The sequence below is a fragment of the Aspergillus saccharolyticus genome, assembly GCF_003184585.1.
Source record: "Aspergillus saccharolyticus JOP 1030-1 unplaced genomic scaffold BP01scaffold_18, whole genome shotgun sequence".
Lineage (NCBI taxonomy): Eukaryota > Fungi > Ascomycota > Eurotiomycetes > Eurotiales > Aspergillaceae > Aspergillus > Aspergillus saccharolyticus.
The window spans coordinates 149,063-173,133 of NW_020290628.1; the positions used below are offsets into that span (position 1 = coordinate 149,063).

Sequence of the window (24,071 nt, forward strand, 5' to 3'; positions counted from 1 at the left end):
TAAGTTCTTCAGGGGCCGCATTCAAGTTTCAACTTGTCCGCAACATTGCCAATGCATCGCGATATTCTGCAGCATGTCGGCCATGGTCGCTCGGGGGCTCAGACACAAGTCGGTACGGTACGCCTCCTCGAGGTCTATGCGTATCTCAAACCGCTGTTCTCGGAAGATCGCCTCTCCCAGTTCCCTGGGCTGCTCAGGAATATTCTGTAGATTAACTTCCCCCTTGGTTCGCGTCTACCTTTCCTCTTTTCTTCCTGTTAATCTCCCCCTCTCAATGTCGAGAGACCTTCCGGATGGCTCCGTCAGCAACCCTGACCTGTAACCAGTAGAGCCTTAATCACGCGGTTACGACCTCTTCTAAGCTGTGGATCGACGACTGTCTAACAGCTGATACCCCTTACCGAGTTCGCCTGGCAGTGCGTGCACGCGGTCCAGTCGCCCTCGTCCGCCGTCAGCGCCATTCCGGCCGCCTGACACTGACCCGACTCCCAATTCGAGGGCCGGTCGAGGGCGAGCTGGGCCCCGGCACGGCCTCTGCCGCGACGGGCTACGGGCTCGCAGACCGCGGTGTAATTCTTGGTAATCCCCGCCATCACGCCGGAGGCTATATGTCGCGAGCCGTCCTACTCAACGGCCGGGGTCCAGGACTTGGCGGCGAGGGGGCCTGGGGGACGCGCGAGGATTGCTGTGGACCGCGTCAGTCAATCGGCGTGCCGTAGCGTCAAACTTTCGTGCTTGCCAACCGCGTTCAAACAGTTGTTGCACTTCTGACCTATCCCTTCACTGATACAGTCGCGAAACGGCCTCCCGGAGGAGGGGTCGCGACAGTACCCACACACCTGGTCGGGCGGAGACTGCCGGCCAGCCAGAGACACGAGGATGCCCTCGCGGAGCTGGGCCCGGACAGCCAGCTGCCTGGGATCCGACCACCCGATGTACGGCACAGACCGCACAACAGGCTCGCGGATCCAGGCCCGCTCACAACCCGACAGGGGCTGCGAACCTGTCCAGGGGGAAAGACCGAGCACCACAGCAGATACTGCCTCTGAGCAACCTGCGAACCAGGCCGCGGGAGGCAGCTCAATAAAGAGAGAGGCACCCCACTCTTCATCAGTAGCCCACTCGCGGGGTGCCGGCTGATCCCACTCAGCCCTGAGTATACCCGCTGGAGACGGGAAAGATCCAGGGAGCAGAGGACCAGGAGTCGCGGGGGCCACTACAAGATTATTCATCATCAGATGGACCATCCAAGTGCCTCTCGCATACGTCTCAGTACGCGGGGGGAGGGTGGCGGGGGCGGCGGTCGCGGGGGCAGGGGCAGCCTCCTCCACCTCCTCGATGGAGGGGGGCGCTCGCGGCGCGCTGACTGCTGTTAGCTGAGCCTGAGAGAAAGAATCGCGACACTTACCCGGGGGGGAGCAGAAGTGGCCGCAGCAGCGGCAGGCACAGAGAGTTCGCGGTAGCGAACAGCTGAGGAAGCATATCAGAAACAACTTCGCAAAGAGGGGGGAAGAAGCACGCGAAGAAGAGAGATATACCATTCAGAACTCGTAGACGGGAAACATGTACTCTGCGCGCTGCAAATTGGTCGCTAAAAAGTATTGCAGGGCGCGCTGACCGAACTTGATGAGTGGAGCTGTTGATCTCACTGATGATCGGTGGCAGTAATTCAGTCCAACGGGCATAGTGGTCTGAAGTGTATGCATGGCGCAGCATGATTTCCATGATTTCGTTTCCACGTTCTGTCTGCCTGCCTGGTTGCGGATAGAATGCAGTTGATCTGTACCATTTGATGTCTACTAACATCGCAAACATTTCAAGCCAGAACTATGGCTCTAGCGGCGATAAACACTTGAGGCAGGCTCAAGTCATGCTTCTGAAGGTCGTATACCAATTTATATCCCCGTGGATGCTGGCCATTCCGCATAACCGGGCATGAGTCCGACACAGCCGTTGTCATCTACGGGGTTACCGCAGGGAAACGTGAAGTCCATGGAGGGGTCTGAAGATGTTGATTCCAAAAAGGATCCCCGAGAGGATCCAGAGATAGAAGGTCCTCTGTACGGAGGACCGTATGGTCCACCGAGGCAGTCAGGTGACAATTGTGAATTTTTCCATGAACAATAGGAGATAATGGAAGTCATCGAGTTCCACCTTAATCTTTATGCTTCGTGGAGTTTGGGATGCTTCCTTCGATTGCGTTGATCGGTGTAGGCACCTGTAGCCGATTGTTGAGATTGGCCCCTCTTCAAAACTGGCCTGTCGGACTTCATCAGACAGCTGCGAATGAACCAGCGCAAACCAGTCGCCCAGAACCACTTCAACTTACAGCCCGGCCAATAGGATCTGTGAAAAGCAGAATATCTTTAAACCTTGTTAGCATGGTAACCTATTAGCAGAGATATATTGATGGGACTTGCAATGATCATCAAGCGCAGGAAACATGGAGCAAATTGTAAGAGCAATTCGTGATGTCGAAAAACATAGAGCAAGTCATAAAAATGCATAATGCCTGAATAAGAAGTCGAGGATATGAATAGCAAATGTGAGTACTAGCACAAGAACTAAAATGAAAGGAAATTGTTGCAACGTAAGAACTAAGCAAGTACGCCGTACTGGGGTCATCTGTCGGGCGAAGGTGAGCATGTTGTGGGGTCTCTGGGGTGGAGAAGGCTTGTGTATGTACAGCCTCTTTTACTGCTGTAGTTTGCTTCGAATTCTTGCAAGGAGCCGATCAGACTCGATGATCCCTGATGATATCCTGGCCCCTCTTGCACAGCATGTTACCGGAGCCGTAGAAAGTGCAAATGATTTGGAACGAACACTTCAGTCGCCTGCAGTCTCCAAAAACAGTACAAAGAGTAAAAGTCGTACTCGGCTAGCCCCGTTAGATAGAGGAATTCAGCACCGAAATCGTGGCCTTGGTTAAAGCTTTTGAGATAAGATGTCCGACATCATGACAACGATTGTTTCCTTTTTACTGGTTTGATAGCGCGTCTTCGCAGGTTTGTGTTTAGGGGTTAAGGGTGTAGACGTTCTTGACGTAACGCAATATCAAATATAGAGGTTGCTCCCAGCTGTTCGAACAGGGGTTACCCTCTTCTAATCCTTGAATTCCCATAATCTACCTTTGTGGGTAGCGGTAGATGTTTCATTTATTCTAGGGTTCAAATTAGCCAAGCTCCAGATCAAATCTAGCATGTACCTTTTGACACCCACGGGGTCCAACCCCCCATCTCCCGGGTTTCTGCAGCTTACCTTATTCTTTCAAGCGTGTCGATTCTTTCACGACAGGTGGTGTTGGAGAAGAGAAAGAGAACTGGATCTCCGGGATCATGGCGACTATTTACATAAACCCTAGCTTTGAGGATTGTCGAGTCGTGGATGGTTCCAGGGTTTACATTAGCCAGGCTCAGATCTCGGGTTCTGGATAAAACCATGTCTGTTCGGCTTCGGAACAGCACACAGGCCTAGCTTCTGGCTAGGAACTCATTGCAATATGCGAATGTCCCCCGTGGTGATACACCGACAGGAGTAGGAGTATGACGAGTGGGGAATTGGAGGAAGAGAAGGAGGGGTCTCTCGATGGCTTCAAGCGATCCTCAAGACACCCCCAGGACCTGGAGTATTCACTAATCATGGCCATTCACCTTCAATACGTTGATCTCTCATTCAATCGTGGCCTGTTGAACTGTAGATTGTGAATGAGGTTGACAGTATCCAAGACCAGTAGATGGGTATCCTACATTCACCAGTCAGTTGTAGATTCACTTTCCGTTTAATATATGATAGAGACGGGCGTTCCATGATGATTAGGTTTATATTCAAGGTATCACTACTGGGCAGGCTCCAAGGTCTTTCAGCGACAAGGGTACTGTAGTGAATCGGGATAATATTGAGGATGGGCATATGCTAAGTGCTTTAGCATCATCTAAATACTCCTCTGCATAAGGATATGCCGATCGCAGAGTCTGCCTCCGGTGCTATAGACTAAACGGTCTAGGGCAGCATTGCGCAACCACCGCCCTGAATAGCATCAGTATGGCGACATAGAGTTCCGCGTATGTGAGAATTATACACAAAAAGCCATAGAAAGACAATTACTTGACTACTGTCAATGGCCATTATTTGGTGAGGACCTGATCCATGCAATACAACCAAACCCCGATCGCGATGTATACATAGTTGCCCTGACAAGGTGTAGAGCACGGATCGCCGATTGCCGATAGTATAGTATGTATGCGGGTATCGAAACTCGGCGATATCAGCCCCGCCGCTCGCCGCCGTGGATTGATTACCCCGCTTGCCCCTCCTACAGTATAAACTCCCCACAGCACCCCCCTCTTATTCTTCCACACAACTCCCTACCATCACTATCACCCTGACAGAAGAGATGGCGTAAGTCTATACTCTTATCACCCTCAATCAGTTATCTCTAACCACTCTCTAGACCACCTCCTCCCACCCCCGACACAGCCTACTACAACCTAGGCACCTACACCCGCACGGTGAAGACCACCTCGGCTGCCGCCCAAACCTGGTTCACGCGTGGCTGGCAATGGGCCTACAGCTTCAACCACGAAGAAGCCCTGCGCTGCTTCCGTGCCGCCGCCGCCCACGACCCCTCGTGCGCCATGGCCCACTGGGGCATCGCCTACTCGCTGGGACCGAACTACAACAAAGCCTGGGCCTTCTACGACCGGGCCGACCTGGCCACGAGCACCACCGAAGCCCTCGCCGCACTCACCCTCGCCCGTGAGCGGGCCACCGACCCCGCCGAGGTATCCCTCATCACCGCCCTCTTCGCCCGCTTCCCCGCCGCCCCGGACGCCCTCCCCACCGACTTTGCCCCGCTCAACCACGCCTACTCCCGCGCCATGCGCACCGCCCACGAGTCCCACCCCACCGACATCGACATCACCGCCCTCCTCATCGAAGCCCTCATGTGCATCTCCCCCCGAGGCCTCTGGAACCTTAACACCGGCGAACCCAGCGGACCCCACACCATCGAAGCGCGGCGTCTCATCGAAACCGCATTCACCACCTCCCCCACCACCGCCCAACACAATCCCACGCTCTGCCATCTCTACATCCACCTCATGGAGATGTCCCCCTTCCCGGAAATCGCCCTCCCAGCCGCGGACCGTCTGCGCCGCGCCGCGCCGGACGCCGCCCACCTCCTGCACATGCCCAGCCACATCGACATGGCGGTCGGCGACTACCGACGGTCGGTGGAGTCCAACACGGACGCGATCCGGGCGGACGAAAAGTACGTGGCCGGGTGTGTGGCCGAGGGGCGCACCGGGGTGAGTGTGGGCGGGGCGCTGTACGTCGCCTACCGCATGCACAATATCTGCGCGAAGCTGTATTCCGCGCTGATTGCGGGCCAGTTGGCGGCGAGTATGGAGGCGGTGGAGCAGTTGGAGGCGTTGGTCGGGGAGGAGGTGCTGCGGATCAAGAGTCCGCCGGTCGCGGATTGGGTGGAGTCGTTTCTGGGGAATCGCGCGCATGTGCTGGTCCGGTTTGGACGGTGGGAGGAGGTGCTGCGGCTGCCGGAGCCGGGGGATCGGGAGGTGTATTGCACGACGTATGCGACGGTGTTGTATGCGAAGGGGGTGGCGTTGACTGCGTTGGGACGGGTGCCGGAGGCGGAGGCGATGCGGAAACGGTATGATGAGGCACGAGGGAGAGTGCCGGGGAGTCGCATCGCCAGTCTGCCCAGTAAGGCGGTCGATGTGTTGGCGGTGGGGGCGATGATGTTGCAGGGTGAGCTGGAGTATCGGCGCGGGGAGGTGGAGCAGGCGTTTGCCTCGCTGGCGCGGGCGGCCGAGCTGGAGGATGCGCTGCCGTATGGGGACCCGCCGCCGTGGATGCAGCCGGTCCGCCATGCCTGGGGCGGGCTGTTGCTGGAGCAGGACCGGGTGGCGGAGGCGGAGCGGGTGTTCCGCGAGGATCTGGGGATGGCGGAGGGGTTTCCGCGGCGCAAGGGGCGGCTGAACAATGTGTGGGGGTTGCACGGGCTGCATGAGTGTCTGGTGAAGCAGGACAAGCTGGACGAGGCGCGGTTGCTGGCGCCGTATCGGGATCTGGCGATAGCGGCGGCGGATGTGCCGATTGTGACCTCGTGCTATTGCCGGTTGAGTGCGGTGTCTGTGTCTGGGAAGTGCTGTGATTGTTAGCGCGGTGCTGGTCCAGCATGTTATGTGCACTTAGGGTCAAGAGACAGACAAATCTAGAGGTGTCAATGCGAGTCTTTCGGCTGCTTCCCAGCTGCAAGGATGAGCAGTAAACTTGGGATCTGCAGATTTACGCGACATGAACCCTAGCTAGCTTTATGGGCTATAGGAGTACCTATCCCGGCAGTCCTATACTCTCAACAAACTACACGATCACCGTACAATCAACTCATCGACAAAGTCAACGCATCGGGTGCTGCACAGTCGGGCGTACGTCTCCGGCAGCACATGCATGCAATCAGCCAGATCGACCAGTTCCATGAGATAGAAGAGGAGGCTGGACGAATCACAGAAATTCAGCCCTAGCAGCACAAAGAGACCCGCAATTGAGAACCCCTGCTATGCCATATGCAACGCTAATAGTAGTAACTTATCACCGATAACTATATATACACTGTACTTACAACTCCACGCCTCACTTGGACTTCGGATCCTTCCACAGGGGATCGACAAAATACACCAGCCCATGCGCCGCCGCGGCCGCCAGCGGACCGACCTGCCATCCAGCATGTCAGTCTGAACCCAGCAACGAACAAACGAAAGCTAGTGCACTCACCCAATGAATCCAATGATACCCCGGAAAGGAAGAAGCCACGTACGCCCCAAAACACCGGGCGGGATTTACGCCTGTTTCATCCTGTATTAGCTTATTTAGTCCTTTCCAGTCCAGCCCGCCCCAGTCATAGCCCCAGCTCAGGAAAGTACTGTAAAATGGAAACCAAACTTACTCGCACCGATATACCCCACCCTCGTGAACGCCGTCCCCCACGTAACAACCCCCACCACCACACCAACCAACCACGGGCCCACGGCGGGCCCAAACACCCTGGCCTGGCGGGGATCCAACGCGACCCCGAAACACAACCACACGACAATCAAACACGCGAAGAACTCCACCACCAGCCCACTCCCCACCGGTACCTGGGCGGTGTCGATGTAGCAGCCCCCGACGGTGATATCGCGCTCACCGTAGGCGGCATGCAAGGCGAAGCCGGCGAGTGCGCCGCCGAGGGTCTGGCCGAGCACGTAGAGCACCGCGCGCGGCAGGGAGATGATGCGGGCGAAGAAGGTGGCGAAGGTGATGAGTGGGTTGATGTGGCCGCCGGAGCTCGGGGAGAAGGTGTAGATGAGCAAGGGGGTGAGGAGGAGGTTAGTGAGACCGCCGAAGGTCGGGGAGAAGAAGGTGACGGTGGCGTAGACGCCTGCGCTACCGGTGGCGGCGGTCATGGGGGCGTAGGGGTGGGTGGTGACCCAGGCGGAGATGAAGGTATTGAGCATACTTGCTGTATTTTGCGCATTTTTCCCCCATGTTAAGTTCGTTTTCTTGCTGGCACGCATGGATGGAATAGGTAGGTAGGGTCGGAGAGGACTGATTGGACGGAGAGGAAAGGGCTACTGCTTCATCATCTCACTCACCAACACACTCCAACATCGCAAACTTCCACAAATCCACCGACCCAAACCCACGCAGATCAAACATCTCTTGCATGCTCATGCACGGCGCCGCGTCGGGCACCCGCTCTAGTACCGCCAGGTTCTTCGAGTCGTTCCGATCCAATACAAACTCCTGGTTACCGCCAATGCGGCCCGCGAAGGGCGAGTTGGCGGGTTCTAGACCGTGACCATGGTGAAGGGGGTGGTGTGGCGTAGTTGGGATCGTCTCCTCTGGCTCATATTCGGGGAGATAGGTTATCGTCATGATGCCTTCCTGCACGTTGTGCAGAGGTAGCGGTCAGATAGGATAGAGATAGAGAGCAGGGATGTGTCAAAGTAAAGTTCAGAGCTAGAGATAAGGTCGAGATAAAAAGTCAGGGGAGGAAATCCGTATCCTCCTCTCATCACCAACATGATCATCATCATTACCACCATCCAGGAGCCACAGAACCGATCTCGGATTCCAGAGCATGGGTCCGCTGTATCGGATCCCTCGGCTCGGCAAAACCGACCCATCAGACCCCGGATTTCAGTGGAGGACCTGGTTGATGTTTGCCGAGATAAAGAAGAAGCTTTTCGAGAACATCGAATTGGTAAATTCATGCTGTCCGGAGTTTGTGATGAGCCAATCATACCAAAAACAAAAGAGATAAAGTCTGGCCGATGCTCGCTTGGCCACGTTTAGATGCTAGTATGCGTGGGCTGAGCTATATGCTATGTAGTTTCAGGTTGCGTATATACATATCCGACCTATGCCGAACCCGGATGAATCGCCTATGTAAAGAAAAATCTTAAGAACTACTACATATCTAGTATACCTACCATCCCCAAACCTTCAAAGCGGCTCTTTGTAGAGTTTGTACTGCCGTAGTAGTGGACCCCGCCGCGCGCTTGGCAGCGGCAGCCTCAGTCCGCGCAGCGGAACCCGAGACACCGTTCCTGACTAGCGGGTTTGGGTTCTGAGCGGTGGCATGTTTCCAGCCTCAACTCAAACCCCCGAGCCCAGACAGGCAGACATTTCATATGAAACCAGTCTCCACCCCTGTGATCGAGTTTCGGATTATATGGCTTCCGGTTTTTGCCTATCTTTTGCCTCTTCTCCAAAAGTTGGAAAATAAGATTGCGTACTCCGGAATGGACTGCGCTCGGGTGTTCGGCAAGATATCCGGTCCGTGGTTCGGGCTATGCTTGTTTTGTTAGGTGGTCGCATGGTCGCATGCGCTGCATTAAGCTGCTTGTGCTGCGCTTATGTTTCCGAGGTGACCCTTGGTGCTGTGTGAGGTGGATTGGCGCTATGCACAACTATGTAGTGGTGTTGGGTGTTGATACCCTCATCCGAGTCCCTGCTATACTCCGTACAACATACCGGGACCGGTACCTCCGTCCTCAACTGTGCTATGCTCAGATTCTATTACTACTAGGAGGTCAGTAAGGACCATCGCTCTGGTTTCACGGCCAGAACGTGTGGCTGCATTCTTTTCTACCGTGATTACCTGTCTTCCCTGTCTACTGTTATGAGAGTATCTTGAGATTAATTGTGCTGGGGGTGTGGTGCACCCACCTTAGGCAGACAATGCCATATCGCTTGGATCATACTTCTTCCGACCCGCTCTGCGGTCTCTGCTACGCGACCCCGTCCCTCAAACCCGATCGGCCTTCGCTCCGAGGAACAGTTACAAGATCGTATTACTTATGAGAACAGCACCACAATTGAACGAGATAACACAAAACAATCGATCATAGAAATCAAACATCGGCCAACTTCCTTACAGTACCATCTCCTCTTCGCCCCACGTCACGATGATGGAACACCTACTGTTATTAGCGATCGTCATTCAACTCGACAAATCACTTACATTGTGAATAAAAGTCGTTGGAATACGTGCACTTGTACCCGCTGACGCAGACCGTCGCCCCGGTCCAGCCGCTGCCACCGCACTGTGCGTACGCCGAGGCGGTCGCCGTGCTGCCGCTCGACGTGGTGGTCGATGTGGTGGTTGAGGTTGTTGTCGCTTTGGAGGTCGTGGTCGAGGTTGTTGTCACCTTGGAGGTTGTGGTCGAGGTGGTCGCCTTGGAGGTTGTGCTGGTGGTGGTCTTCAACGTCGTCGACGAAGTCGTCTTCGAGGTAGCTGTGGCAGAAGCAGTAGCCGTCGCTGCCGGCAGGCTCCCGCTGGGATCACCGTAGAAAATCCCCCGCCCGTTGGTGCCCACGAACACCCGGCCGTAGGTCTGCAAGTCGCCGTTCACCACATTGGCCGATGCAGACCCGAACCCGTGTGACGCGTCCGAGATCACCTGCCAATTTACCCCTGCGTCTTCGCTCTTGAACAGCCCGCCAGCCCCATCAACAGTGAAGAACCCAAAGATCACCACATAGCTGCCCGTGGAGGACGCCTTGCCGAAGCCAAAGCTCCAGCCCGCCGTCACGCCGCTGCCGATCTGCGTGAAGCTGCTGCCGTAGTCCGTGGAATGCCAGAGCCCCTTGTCGGTCGACGCCCAGACGTCGCCTGCGATGGACGGGTGCGCGCGGATGGCGTTGACCGTCGTGCTGGACCCCAGCGTCACGGTCTTGGTGAAAGAGCTCGCCGTGTCCGTCGACACGTAGATTGCGCCCGCGGATCCACCGTAGAATACCGTGTTGTCGGATTTGTCCGAGGCGATGACGGCCCCGGACGGTAGGGAGGAGACCGCCGTTAGAGTGCCCTGCGACTTTGACACCAAGGCGCCTGTCCCGCTGGACATGAGAAGCACAGTGTCCCCGTCGGCGGACAGAGCCACCGCGCCGGTGCCGGTGCTGGTAGAGGCAGCGTAGTCCGCATACCAAGTCGATCCGAAGTTCGAGGACAGAGCGAGCGTCGGGTAGTCGTCGCTTGCGCCAGACCGAACAATGTTGGAGGGCTTGTTGCCGGCGTAATCGATTCCGTTGGTTGTGCCGTATGTGGGAGTGTGGAAGTATTGATTTGGCGCGGTGTCCAAGTCCGAGTGGTAGAACCCACCGTCGTCCCCTACGGCAGACAGCAGCGCCGGGCCTCCCGGCGGGGTGATGAGGCCAAGCACCGCCATCTCCTCAATGCCGACCGCCAGGGACTTGATGGTGACATTGTGCTCACTGTCCCAGTTAGTAAGATCATGTCCTCCATACACTGTCAAGCCCGTGCCGTAGAGCCAGTGATTGGAATCGAATGGGTCAATGGCTAAGGCCTCAACCATCCATCCAACTCGGACAGGGAACTGGTCGGTCGAGGTCGTGTCCTGAAGCCAGGGCGCGTTGCTAATATCATAGCTGTAGTAGTAGTTAATGCTGGGATACCCGTTCCACTCCCAAATTGGGGACCAGGTCGCTCCAGAGTCGACACTCCGCCAGATGAGCTCATCCGGCCACCAGCAGTTGAGCGCGGCCACCATCAAGGTACCAGGAACTTGCAGATCAACTGAAAGACCACCGTAGCCGTAGTAGGTGCTCGTGAGGGAGGTGGGACTTATGTCGGTCCATACTCCGCTGGTGATGTTATACTTGTGGACTGTGCCGTTTGTGCCATCGTATGGACCAGCTCCGTTGGAGTAGGAAATGTAGAGCGTCTTCTCCGCGGGAGACAAGACTCCTTTGTGCGGAAGGAAGCCATACTGGGGCTCACCAGACACCCAAGCCCCTGGCCGGTCAGCGCCGTTCTCTTTGGCGATCAGCATACTTACAAGTGGCACCCGCATCCTCCGACTTGAAAACAGACTTGCCAACATCGGCGACTCCTATCCGATGTTAGAACAACCCGCGACTTCGAGTAACCATTGGACTTCGATTCATCCCTTACCAACAAAAATTCTCGGCGTTGCAGATCCCGAACTACCGGAAGTGGAATCGAAAGTCACCCAAGCGATACCCACCGGGTCTGAAGTGTAGGTCGAGCTTGAATCCTGGAAATAGGTTCCTGCACGACTCAGCTTGGCCTGCCTCAGAAACGGTAGGGTGCATACCAGTCCAGGTGAAAGACGTCACATTTGACCAAGTAGCTCCATAGTCCGTACTCCTCCACAACCCATGGCCACTCCGCGCACCAAAGTAGAGGATGCTGTTATCGTTCGGATCGACCGCTAGTCTCTGCACACATTCAGCTGCGATTCATGAGAAGCTTGAGGATATACCTACCTCTCCCATACCGCGACCGGGCATATTCCCACCGACTTTGAACGGCAGCACAGTCTCAGACCAGGTGTCACCTTGGTCTGTCGAACGCAGAATCGATCCTACATTTGGGTCCCATTCGTTGGTGTACATACCCACTGCCACATACAACCGGTCGGTGTCTACTGGATCCGTGGCAAGAGCGTCGATGCCCCAGTCGTGCCTGGCTTGTTAGCTTCACCCGTGAGACCATGAGCGAAGGGGTCACACCAGCTAGAATTTCCCACCCAGTCCATCAGCGGAGTCCATGAGTCATCTGAATTCAGACGGTATGCGCCTCCAATATCCGTACGCGCATACGCGACGCCTTTGGCAGACGGGTTGAAGACAATGCCGGGAGTGAAGCCTCCTCCACCTGTTGCAATGCGTCAATAGCTGTAGTTGACGAACTGAGCAGAAACGTACCGCCAGTGAGCACATTCTTCCACGTGTACGCCTGCGACGCCGCAGCGTCTGCAAGCTTGCCCAAGAGGGCGGCGCAAAGCAGGGTAAGACTCGTTCGGGCCATGACGCTGGAACGGTTCTGATAGCTTGTCAAGCAGAGGCATAGACTTCTGGACGAGGACACGCCAGGTCTTATTTAAGACTCGCATTCTCTGGCTAGTGAGGATTTGACAGTCGGACTGACAATAACATGATGGGTAAGAGTTTCATGCTCTTCCTTGGCATCATTCAACTAATCTCCGAATAGATTCCTTCGGAGGGTGTTCCGCCTCGCGGCACCACCAAGCGTGACTCGGTATTGACCATGGTGAGATTGTCTCACGTAGGACTTGTAGGTCGAAGACGAAGCTGCAATCAAGATTAGATTAACCTGTCAGCCAATTCAATGCACGGAGGGTCGTGTGACACGCACTTTGGCGGGGGAAGGCGTCCGAACGTGGTCAATGCGTGCAGAAACCGATTGTCCACGGACGTTCCTCCGTTGATCCCCTGATGATCAGGGGTAATATGGATAAATCCGCGGGTGGTAAGGAACGCTAAAGTAGGTCATCACCTGCAGGATGGTGTCCACTCCTCATGCAGGAGAGGGTGCGCGAGAGTGGGGAAGAGAGAAGATTGATAGGTTGAAGCAGCTGAGACAGGGACGGAATTACATATTGCTACTAAGTCACTCCACGTGCCGCGCCCCCCGGGTACCTGAGCACTCTCATAACGCCATTCTCTGGCTTATTGCTACCCTCTTCAATAAATGTCTCACCGTCGCAAATCCGGCAACCGGTCCGAATCACCATATTACAGCACCTGATCGGATTTGTAGACCGTGCTCAGAAAGGCACGGAGGCCTTTTCTCAGACCACATCGTCTGCCATGGAGTCTCCAGGTGCAGTCAAACAAATCTGCTCGGGTCAGGATGGAATAATCCCATCACTTCGACAAATGATTCCCATCTGCCCCAGCCTACTTCGCAGCTTTTTGAACCCTCTCCTGACTGTCCAGCAGCTCTTCGCTATATCCTTCCATTCCACTCTCTTCTTTGTAATCTTCACCTCAGAGAACGAGCTGTCAACATCTACAGACAGCATCTTGCCTCCTTGCTGGCGAATCCCCCCATGTAAATCACCGTATCCGCATTGCGCATAGACGAATGCAGGACAATGGCCGCCACGGGAGTCTTTCTCGCGGCGCAGATCATTTCCGGGCCCTGGCCATCAAAGATTACCAGGTCCGCAAGCTTGCCCACCTCGATCGAGCCTAGCTGATCTCGGCTGGTGTGTATCAGCTCGAGCGGGTCACACGGGTCTAAGGGCCCTTCCAATCAGCCGGGGTGACATTCATATCAGCATGGTCCACCACAGTGGTTGCGCCCGCGTCCAGAGCCTCCAGACAGCCTCCCAGCTCCCCCTAGAAGATATCCTCGGGGGTGTAAGTGACCTGCTGCAGGTTGGCTGTCATGGTTGAGTATGCGGTTCTGTGTAAGAATCAGGCTAGCCACCCGTCGGCATGTACTCGATCAGAAGTGATCCGCATGGCGTTCCTTGGCTCGGTCTGCCACAAGTGGTGGTGAGTATCGATTAAGCCGGGGGAGATGATCTTGCCCGTGCAGTCGATGGTGTGGGTGGGGGCAGACGGCGGGGTGATCTCCGATGCGATCTGGGCGATCTTGTTGCCTTCGATGCGCAACGAGTGATTGTGGAGAGGGCACGACATAGTCATTATTGTTGCCAGAGGGGACCAGGATCGTGGCGTATTTTTGGAGGAGGGATGACGTTGTGATAACCTGCTCGGTAGCTTAACACGAGTGTGGTCAATCGACGGGGCGAGATGCGTATGAGGCTGGAATAAGCATCAAGAGACCCTACTTACTTATGTGGACGACATACTATAATGGAACTGAGCGCAGTCTAGAAAGGCGATGCATTGGTAAGCCTCGGAGACAGAAGGTTAAATGCGAAACGCGAGGCCGACTGGGATGTCCGTAGTGGGTCGAGCGGAGGAGGATGGATCGACGTCATCCGTTAAGGGCTGTCTCAGTCAGAGCCAGGAGTAGGCATAAGACACTTCTCTATAGATATCAGTCTGAAGGTAGCCATGTGGACGCTCGCCGATGCCTTCTGTGATGGTACTGGATGTGTTGGCACTTATGGAAGGTATACGCTGGGGACTATCTAGGAGGCCATTTGCGAGGGTCACATGATCCAGAAGCGGTGGATATCAGCATCAGCCTTTCTCACCACCTTCCTCCCACCCTTGTACTCACTCTCTCCAGTCATAGTGATAGATGGTTCCAATAAAGCTTTGTATCCGTGTTTATCAATGAAAGTTTCGACAGCTGGCAATCTATCCGGAGCCGTCATCTACAATGATAGCTCCTGAGTAAGTTATACTATAACCTTGTACCTCTAAACTAGTCTTAGCTGACACAAAAATATGTCAGGTCACAAGTCGGAGCACCCCATGAACCCGAACCACCGATATCTACTCCATGGTATTTCATAAATCCAGAGATATATTTATGAACGCATAGCTTACAAATTGTGCACATCATGCATCACACACTCCTCTCCACATCGCAATCTGCCGACATTGACCCGGCGCGGAGAAGGGTATCAGCGAGCCGCACCCCATCCGCTGAGTAAACCAGCACGTGACTTGTAGTCATCGTGCCCATTGGCGGAAGCACGAGTCACCCTGACCGGATGGTCCCCAGTTCGCCAGCAGAACTGCGCTAGCGCCAAAGAGGTTAAGTACTCTGTACTAGCAGGCTTCGACGTGGGGGCAAATCATGCACCTGCACCGTGCATCACACTTAATTGGGAGGTTAGAATCTAAGACCGGAAGACAGATCAAGGCGAGAGATACAGAACATTCTGAATGCTCGGCTCATACCTGATCTCGTCAAGTCCTTTCAGCGTGACAGCAACGCCAGATCCACAGTGCAGTCCTCGAGTTCATGAATTCGAGTTCTGGCCGAGGTTGACCCCAGCCGGAAGTCACGGAGGGGCCCAAAGCCGCTAACGTCGGGCCGGCCAGTGACAGAACGGGTGAGAGGCGGTCTGCAACCCACGAAAAAGGGGAAGCTGGCGGTGGCCAAGATTCATGTTGACCTGTGGTCTAACCACGTGTGGAGGAATAGGGGTAGACTTGAGGCAGACTGGGAGGGTGTACTCACTGTACAGTGCAGGGTGCATACTAGAGACCATCAGGGGGAAACCCTTCTGCTTGTTGACGATCTCCCGCGGCATGAGGAAGGGAGGAGGCCCAGTCTAGAACTAAGTACTCAAGCTAATCACTGTGTATCTATGTAGTAGTTACTAGTATCTACGATAGCAAGATTCAACTCACTCACTCTCGAGACAGGACGAGGCGGTGAAGGATGACAAGCTGCCAATCGGAATCCCCTCCCCGCAAGTCTTTGCAAGTCCAGTGATGAGTGAATGTTTACAGAATCCCCCGATCCGGCAATAAGTGGATCATACCTAGTCGACGTGGTAAATTCTAGAACTAAAATGGACGCCTGCCGCCCACAAAACCTCCTTGCTCGACGGCGATTGATCGCGACTTTTTTTCTTTCTTCTCAGTCTGTATTTTACGCAACTGACAATTTGTCCTTCATGAGCTCCTGCTGCAGTTGATCATCTTGAGTCTCCCTGCTGATTCTGTCAGCTCAGGAGTCGGAGGCGATCCACGCAGGAGATCGTCCAGGGAATCTGATCTTCACTAGCACAGGTTTTGAATCAGGGTCAACCAGCAAAATGGCCACTGGATTCTACAACATCCAGGAACTTGCTCCCGACCCGAGGATTGTGTCGGGATCTAGATACCGAGGCTATCTGTACTATGTAGCGCAAGCCGCCCTCTGGACCTTCCAGGCGTATTTTGTGCTCCGTCTGGTGTTGATCCTGACCTCCCCCGTGCGAACATGGCAGATGTGGGTGACTCTGGCCGTCGAGGGCATCTTCGCTCGTATGTCACCAAACCACCCCTCAAGAACCGAGACTGACCAGCCCAGTGTTGTCCCGGCAAGACCAGCTACTGACTGTAGCCTCCGGCCGGGCGCCGTCCAACTCGCCCCGGAAGCGGCTGCGCTTGCAAGGCGACGAGGATCTGCCTGTCGTCGAAGTGTTGCTTCCCTGCTGTGGCGAGCCAATCGAGGTCATCTTGGACACGATCCGCGCCGCGTGCACGCTTGACTATCCCGTGTCTCAGTTCCGAGTGCGCGTGCTAGACGACGGCGGCTCTGCGGCTCTGTGTGAGGCCGTCTCCCAGCTCCAGGCGGAATGGCCTCATCTGTCGTACCACTCCCGGGGCCGACAGACCGGCCAGGTGTTCGCCAAGTCCGGGAACCTGAACTACGCGCTGTGGACGCTGCAGGAGAAGACCCAACCGGAGTTCTGCGCCATCTTCGATGCGGACTCCATCGCATCGCCTGAGTTCCTTCGGGCGACGCTGCCTCACTTGTTGGCCAACCCCGAGGCGGTGCTCGTCACCACGCGCCAGTACTTCTACAACCTGCCTGCGGGCGACCCCTTCTCGCAGTCCCGACTGCACTTCTACACCTGCCAGAACACGGAGCTGGACCTGCAGGGCCGCGCAATCGACGCCGGCTCTGGGGCGTTGTTCCGGCGTCAGGCGATTGTCGACGCGGGCGGGTATCCCACTTACTCGTTCTCCGAAGACTGGCAGCTATCGCTGGTGCTGCAGGGGCTGGGCCACGAGACGATTCAGGTGCAGGAGCCGCTGCAGTTTGGCTTAGTGCCGACCTCGCTGGCGGGCCACATCGCGCAGCAGAACCGGTGGCACATCGGCCACACGCAGCAGAACCGCGTGCTCTTCCCCCCCACCAACACAACCATGTCCAAGCGCATGCAATGGGGGATTGTGTTGAATGGATGGGCGATCACGGGACGGCTGGTCGCGCTCATGGCGATCTTCGTGGCCGTCCCGGCCCTGTTACTGTCCACAAAGCCATTGATCCCGTGCAACCACGTCAAGCTCCAGGTTGTAACTGCCATGGTCCACGTCGCCCTCAGCTGGGCTTTTGCCTGTCTGCAATCCGCGCACACGGATTTCCAAAGTGCGCCATTCGCCCATCTGGAGAACACTTGGCTAGCAGGAGGTAACAAAACCCCCCATTCTCACTCTCAGCATTTCTTTTTGGAAAGTATGTACTGACACAGACCAGCACACCTTCTGGCCGTCCTCCGCTTCAACTTCATTTCTGCCCGCCCGAAGAAAGGCTCGTTCGTGACCGGCAGCACGACCAACGCGTGGAATCACAACAATACCCCCTCCTGGCTGCAGCGACTGCATCACAACCTGTGGCAGAACGGGATCTGGTTCAGCGTGCTGCTGCTGTTCACGACCGTCGCGGCGTTCGGTCTCGCGGTGGTGCTGGCTGCACACGGGTCCAGACAGGTGTTCCTGACGAGTGTGGCTTTCCCGCCGATGCTGCACATCACGTACCTCGTGGTTCTGAGTCTCTGGGAGCCGGTGATGCATCTCGTGAGGCCGCCGGTGTTTCCAGACCGGAAGGCCGGGCTGGAGATGACCAAGCGGGGCGTGATGCAGCCGAGGGAAGAAGTGCGTGCGGCGTGTGTGCGGCAGCGCAAGTCGATGCGGGGGCTTGTGTGGCAGTGCGGGGTTGTTGTTGCTGCGTTGGTTGGAGTGGGAGTTTTGCTTAATATGAATGCAGATGCTTAGGTGACTGCTTAGGATGTTTAGGGATCATCTGGATAATACGTCTCGGGGTTACAGCAGATTGCTGCATGGGCTCTGTTTGTACAGTAGTGACAGTTAATGCGGGTAAAGTAATAATTGTTTAGGTTTGTCTATGATCCTCGATTGCCAGTAAACTACCTATCAACTGTAGGACTGCTATCCCATCATTTCCAGAGCATCACATACGTTGTCTCGTCTAGTTTGCATTACCTACGAGTCAATGTTCGCATCACAAGGATAATTAATGCATTACAAGGACACCATAACCACGCAGTAAGTGAACCCACAACCACAACCTCCTGATCCCGTTGCTCATACTTAACAGTCACACCATCCCTCCGCCGAATCCCCAGCAAATGGCTCTCCACCTGACCGTCGCCCGAAACAGGCAGAATATTTTCCTGACTTTTCGACCGCCGCAATTGTAAGATCCGTCTTCCGAGCCCTCGAAGTCTTGCTAGCTGCTGTGGAGCAGTCAGGTAAGCTGGAACTACCCTTGTACCGGTTGCGACTATCGTACGAGCTAGCATGGCGGTTCCCGAGCAAAAGTTCCAGGACTGGCTGCAGAGTGGGGATGCTAGAGGCGATGATCATGATGTTAGACTCGACACTTCATCTTCCGGTCAGTGTCCATACTCAGACGCAAAGGAAAGGGGTCGTTTGACTTAGTCCAAATGATCAAGTCGGCCGTGCCATCTGTCTCAATCAGCAAAGCCCGCAGCCCGCAGCGAAGGCGAAAACGCACACGTATAGTCTTCTTGATCTGTCAATCATCTCAGTTGTGTGCATTTGAGAATAGCCATCGTGGAAGCCCTGCCATGACTAGCCTATGCCATGTGAAGAGGGATGGACGCCGCTTACACCGAGCCGAAACCCAATGCCGTGCACAGGACGAGTCATTCGCGTAGCGACATCCGACGCTTCATCGGAACAGTGCTAGGGCAGATTGCAACCACCAGATCGACAAATCCGGAGAGCACTATTCAGCTGGTTAGTCCGTTACTGAGAATTCATCCGTCATCCTAACCCCCGTACCTTTGTGAATGGATCAAAGCGAGCCGTTGGGCCGAAAGACAGCCGCCCTGTGGAGCCGAGAATCCACAAAAGCTTGTCCCTTTGTCGGTGTGGTTTCTCTAAGATCGTGCAGGGCTGAGATAATGCGTTCCCTCGCTCTACACCGGAAATACGGGAGTTCGCACCGTGGTCCTTGAGATGCGCTCTGTGCCGCGTGGACTGTTGTGCTTGAGATCAGCAGCAGTCGACCGGCTGGGAGGAGGCTGTTAGGCGTCGGCAGCAGCAGTATGCCAAGAGAACTATTCCCGTCAAAGGCAGTTGATAGATTCCTAGATTCAGATGGGGAATTAGCACGGTCGTACAGCGACACGAGGAGACGGGTTCAAGAGTTGCATTGCAGTGCGGGGGAAAATGCGAAGGGCGACGCACCTAGTGTTCGTGCTTCAGGGTTCATCGCGGGAGATGTGCGAACACGAGACTCAGATTATGATGGCAACACAGATGTAACGCGAGCTGCGAACTGGAGATCTGAGCTTGGAGGGGATTTTGTGTTGCAGAGACAAAAGCGGCAGGAGCACATGTCAAGCAGTCCAGGATAAACCAACTTATTCTCTTTTCCCCGAACCATGGCGCTGTCATACCCACCTCTGGCTGTGCAACTCATTAGTAGCTCTGCCTCTTATAGCCACTAAACACTACACGGAGGTTGCTGGCAGTCTTCGGGGCGTACGGAAGCTTACTCTACAATCGCTTACTGTTAAGCTCTGTTGGTGCGAGGCAGGATGGCTTCCTTGCTGTTATATTAGGTGTCGTCTCACTGGACCAGCTCCCTGCAGTCCGTCAACCCTGATCAATCCTACGCTTTTTGCCATCATTCTCGTGGAATTCTCGCAATTCTCACAATCCGACATGACCGGTCCCGAGGAAGAAACCGTCAACGGCCACGACAATGGCCACATCAGAAAACCCTCCCAAGAAGCCTTCGTCGACAGCAACGTCGCCATCGCTCCTAATGATCCAGAGGAGGTGCCTGCACTGCTAAAGAGGATCTCCCTGCACGGAGAGGCGTATCTCACTGAGAACGACGAGCTGGAACGGACAAGGATCTTAGACTCGGCCCGAGCCTTGGTGTATGCGTTGGAAACGCCGCGCGAGGCCATGATCCGACACTGCTGGTCACAGGTATCCTCGCTTCTGCTGCCTGTCATATAAGACGGATGTTGACCTGCCGCTCATAAGAGCACACTCTATGCAGCGATCGAGATAGCAGTGAACTTAGACCTCTTCACGGCGCTGTCGCGGGACGAGACGCCCAAGTCTGCCGCCGAGCTTGCCCTGGCGACGGGGTCCAATCCGGGGGTACTTGGTATGTCCATCTCGATCCGCTACTTGGTCGAACTGATTTATTGATTCTACTCCAGCACGGATCCTCAAGCATCTCACCGCGATGGGCGTCATCAAAGAAACCGGACCAGACGAGTACCGCCGGACCGGATTCTCCATCGCCATGCAGTCGCCTCGTTACAGCGACGCCTACCCCTGCATGTACGCACCTCCCCAGTAACCTCTAGCACAAAAAGAACTCTATCTGAGCAAACAACAGGACCGGCTGCATCACCGCAGGCGTCCTCGCCCTCCCTGCGCAGCTCAAAGCAACCAACTACGCGCCGCCAGTCGACAGCACAGCGTGCGCCTTCCAGCGCGGCTTCGACACCGAGCTGCACTTCTTCGACTTGCTGAAGCAGCACCCGCAACACGCCCGCGAATTCAACAACCACATGTCAGCCTATCACCAGGGGCGTCCTAGCTGGATGGACCTGGGGTTCTACCCGGTGCACACTCTTGTCGAAGTTTCACCCCCAGTCACTGCCGATGACGTCCTGCTGGTCGACATCGGCGGCGGGATGGGCCACGACCTCGTCGAATTCCACCGGAAGTGGCCTGACCTTTCGGGACGGCTGATCGTACAAGACCTCCCGGCTGTTGTGGCGCAGGCGCGGGAGTTGAATCTTAATCCGAAGATTGAGTTGATGGAGTATGATTTCTTCGAGGAGCAGGTTATTAAAGGTAGTCTCCCGCCCCCCCCCCCCCCCCGGCCGCGCAACACACACCAACTAATTTATTGATCCACCCAGGGGCAAGAGCATACTACCTCCACTCCGTCCTCCACGACTGGCCCGACACATCCTGCCGCTTGATCCTCCAGCACCTCGTGCCCGCCCTGCGCAAGGGGTATAGTAAACTCCTCATCAACGAGAACGTCATCCCAAGCACAAACGCATACTGGGAGACCACCAGCCTCGACCTCATTATGATGGCGGACTTTGCGTCGACGGAGCGTACGGAGGCGCAGTGGCGGGCGCTGGTCGAGTCGGTGGATGGGTTGAGAATCGTAAAGATTTGGACGGCAAGGAGAGGGGTGGAGTCTTTGATTGAATGTGAGGTTTTTTGAATTCTGTCATGGACTATCCTTGGTTGGGGGAGAGGGGTGTAGGGGGGTCACGGTAATGGAGTGTGGGGTTGAGGGGATTGGCCTTTCTCGGGGGGTGGGGTGGGGGCGCGGCATTATCCGGACTTATGAGGTATACAGAACTGGGTCTGAGTGGAATAGGTTTTCGGTGCAGGTCTAGGTTATACTCGGAGAACCTTGGTTTTCGACAAGGGGAAGCTTGGTGGAGAACGCTTGACGACTATTCAAAGGATGGGTTTTCCGGATTCGTTTCAGTGGTGAAGCAAGGTGGTGTATTGTACAGTATTGTACTTGAGTTTAGGTATGAGATTGCTGCCTTGGGCTGAGTACTGAAGAAAAGATGAGTTCATACGAGTGTGCTTGCTCGCTCAGACGGTATACAGAGAGTAAATGTCTGTGACTTCCTGCAGGAAACAGAGAATAGTTATGTTAGACTGACAAGTATTCTTGAGGACAGAGATCTACATATTTGTCCAGGCAGTCGACTGAGACGTAGGCGTTGAGTGCGATCGGACTTGGCTTGGGCGGATCATGTGACGGCAAACGAAGTCAAGCCCATTCGGATAGTTACAGCTTGTGCCGCCACTAAATGCGAGGTAGATCTCAGACAACACAACCGGACCTTAATTCTGACATTGATCGACCATTCCCCATCCGGCAGCTAAAACATATACCGAAAAGTCGGCGACTTATCACCCATCGCGCGCAGCTCGTCCACCGTGTACTCCGGTCGCAGCGCGACCAATTTATCCACTCGTCGAGCATTAATCTGCTGATACGCCACTCGCATCCCGACCACGCAGATCACACCCATAAACGCAAACCCCAGCTCGAGGGAGTGGCCGAGGATGTATCGCGGCGCATCTTGCGTACGGTAGAAGTGGGATGCCATCGCTGAATAGATTAGTGACCCGAACTGAACGGTAGTTGTAGCGGTAACAGGGCCCTACCTCCGGCGAAGTTTCCAATGCCGATATACATGGCCATCCCTGCGGCGCGTTTATGGCTCGCAGCGAGATTCGTACTGAGCCAGGTGACCAGGCCTGGAATGGCTGGGTAGACGCCTTTGTGATGTTAATTCACCGCCACGGAAAAAGGAGAGCTGCCTACCGAGAACTGCAAGAAAGACTCCAAAGTAAATCACCCCCGGCACCCATGCCACAGACCCAGCTAGACAAACTAGGAATCCACAGACGATGCAGCAGAGGTGAAACAGGAGGAGTGGGGAGCGCTGACCCATGCGGTCGGAAAACCAGGCAGACACAACACTCGCGATAGCAGCAGCCACGTAAGGAGGGACCTAATCAGTCAGATCAACATTACATGTTGGGGCCTGATGTTCATTACCGTTAACAACTGAGCCACGGACGACGTAAATCCTAGATCTCTGATGATGGTGGGAAGAAAGAAGGAGATGCCGTACAATGGACACACCATGGCCAGGTAGACTGTGAAGATTAGCGGTGATCTTATCAAGGATCCAAACCATTTACCGAGAACCCCGAGATACACCTGCCAGTCGCAGACGGCATCCCAAACATACTTCCACCTGAACTCAACGGTATCTGGCACGACGTTCCCGTTGTCTGACCATTGCAGCTGCAGGCGATGCAAGACCCAGGCTCTCTCCTCGTCTGTGAGGAAGGAGGCGGTATCCGGGTAGTCATACAAAAGAAAATAGGCTCCGATAGCGACGACAACCGTAGCAATACCTTCAAGGATGAAGATCCAGCGCCAACCAGAATAGCCTCCCACGCCATCCATTTTCTGCACCTATTAGAGCCTAATCGAGAATCAGTGGATGGCTAACCTACCCCAATCGCGAACGCCAGAAGTCCCGAGAAAGCGCCCGCAAAGCTTGCGGCACTGAAGAACATCGCTTGACGCAGCTGGGCCTCATGACGGGAGTACCACATGGTGATATAGTAGGCTACCCCAGGGTATAGACCCGCCTCTACTCGACTGTTAACACGACAAAAGTCACCTCAATCAGATGACGTACCTGTAATCCCCAGAAACAGTCGTGCGATAAGGAGTCCGTAGTAGCTCGAGACGATGCCCGTCAAAGTCTGAATGGTCAGACAGTTTCGATCACAAAGCATGTGCACTAACCATGACTACTCCCCAGGCTACCATGATTGTTGGTATCCATATTGACGGACGAATCTTCTTCAAGATCAAATTGGACGGAAGCTCAAAGACAGTGTACGTAAAGAAAAACACCGTGACTGGAACGTCAGATCATGAAGAGCCACCAGATGCTTAAACACATACGAGCCCAGTTGTACTGTGTACCCTCTAAGTGAAGGTCGACCTCCATGCCCTCAATCCTGGCATTACCAATATTCCCTCGGTCAAGAAAGCAGAACAGATAAAGAAGGGTTAGCACTGGCATGAGGTGCAGGTCCATCTTGCGCAACAGCCTCTGCTCGCTGACTGGATCCCATTCTGTCTCTGATCTCTGCCTTTGAGCCCTATCGCGACATGTGGTCCTTGATCCCGGGAAGCTCAGGGGCTTCTGTTCCATGATCACAGCAGACTTAATACGGTCTGAACGGCGAAGAGAGTGGACGCG

General features: G+C 55.1%; 8 protein-coding genes across 8 annotated transcripts; 3 read left to right on the forward strand and 5 right to left on the reverse strand.

The window, feature by feature from the left end:
• Nucleotides 1-701: 701 nt before the first annotated feature.
• On the reverse strand, nt 702-3,239 carry BP01DRAFT_399833 (uncharacterized protein; the record flags this gene model as incomplete). Its single annotated transcript, XM_025578564.1, has 2 exons — nt 702-1,103; nt 3,216-3,239. Coding segments are annotated over 2 exons (426 nt in total), but the record flags the coding sequence as incomplete, so codon positions are not given.
• A 1,106-nt stretch (nt 3,240-4,345) lies between these two features.
• On the forward strand, nt 4,346-6,395 carry BP01DRAFT_320567 (tetratricopeptide repeat domain protein). Its single transcript, XM_025572701.1, has 2 exons — nt 4,346-4,398; nt 4,451-6,395. Exons 1-2 carry the CDS (start codon nt 4,394-4,396, stop codon nt 6,177-6,179), a joined length of 1,734 nt encoding a protein of 577 aa, XP_025430693.1. The 5' UTR covers nt 4,346-4,393; the 3' UTR covers nt 6,180-6,395.
• A 256-nt stretch (nt 6,396-6,651) lies between these two features.
• Nucleotides 6,652-7,935, reverse strand: BP01DRAFT_399834 (MIP transporter; the record flags this gene model as incomplete). The annotated part of the gene is made up of 4 exons (XM_025578565.1): nt 6,652-6,732; nt 6,793-6,863; nt 6,965-7,519; nt 7,653-7,935. 4 exons carry the CDS (start codon nt 7,933-7,935, stop codon nt 6,652-6,654), a joined length of 990 nt encoding a protein of 329 aa, XP_025430694.1.
• Nucleotides 7,936-9,518: 1,583 nt separating this feature from the next.
• On the reverse strand, nt 9,519-12,358 carry BP01DRAFT_374426 (putative endoglucanase; the record flags this gene model as incomplete). The annotated part of the gene is made up of 7 exons (XM_025576827.1): nt 9,519-11,320; nt 11,364-11,417; nt 11,480-11,596; nt 11,643-11,766; nt 11,815-12,013; nt 12,061-12,205; nt 12,256-12,358. 7 exons carry the CDS (start codon nt 12,356-12,358, stop codon nt 9,519-9,521), a joined length of 2,544 nt encoding a protein of 847 aa, XP_025430695.1.
• Nucleotides 12,359-13,363: 1,005 nt separating this feature from the next.
• On the reverse strand, nt 13,364-14,206 carry BP01DRAFT_392365 (amidohydrolase family protein; the record flags this gene model as incomplete). The annotated part of the gene is made up of 4 exons (XM_025578148.1): nt 14,158-14,206; nt 13,801-14,071; nt 13,624-13,695; nt 13,364-13,549 (listed from the first exon to the last, which is right to left on the reverse strand). Exons 2-4 carry the CDS (start codon nt 14,005-14,007, stop codon nt 13,364-13,366), a joined length of 465 nt encoding a protein of 154 aa, XP_025430696.1. The 5' UTR covers nt 14,008-14,071; nt 14,158-14,206.
• A 1,689-nt stretch (nt 14,207-15,895) lies between these two features.
• On the forward strand, nt 15,896-18,079 carry BP01DRAFT_341992 (glycosyltransferase family 2 protein). The gene is made up of 3 exons (XM_025573470.1): nt 15,896-16,257; nt 16,304-17,410; nt 17,477-18,079. The coding sequence occupies exons 1-3, from the start codon at nt 16,047-16,049 to the stop codon at nt 17,992-17,994; spliced, it is 1,836 nt and encodes a 611-aa protein (XP_025430697.1). The 5' UTR covers nt 15,896-16,046; the 3' UTR covers nt 17,995-18,079.
• A 1,755-nt stretch (nt 18,080-19,834) lies between these two features.
• BP01DRAFT_357405 (o-methyltransferase) lies at nt 19,835-21,504 on the forward strand. Its single transcript, XM_025575194.1, has 5 exons — nt 19,835-20,208; nt 20,266-20,392; nt 20,448-20,571; nt 20,630-21,093; nt 21,162-21,504. Exons 1-5 carry the CDS (start codon nt 19,936-19,938, stop codon nt 21,476-21,478), a joined length of 1,305 nt encoding a protein of 434 aa, XP_025430698.1. The 5' UTR covers nt 19,835-19,935; the 3' UTR covers nt 21,479-21,504.
• Nucleotides 21,505-21,903: 399 nt separating this feature from the next.
• On the reverse strand, nt 21,904-24,055 carry BP01DRAFT_341997 (MFS general substrate transporter). Its single transcript, XM_025573471.1, has 9 exons — nt 23,771-24,055; nt 23,609-23,724; nt 23,499-23,565; nt 23,311-23,450; nt 22,990-23,263; nt 22,844-22,944; nt 22,607-22,796; nt 22,447-22,560; nt 21,904-22,390 (listed from the first exon to the last, which is right to left on the reverse strand). The coding sequence occupies exons 1-9, from the start codon at nt 24,021-24,023 to the stop codon at nt 22,158-22,160; spliced, it is 1,488 nt and encodes a 495-aa protein (XP_025430699.1). The 5' UTR covers nt 24,024-24,055; the 3' UTR covers nt 21,904-22,157.
• Between the last annotated feature and the right edge of the window lie 16 nt (nt 24,056-24,071).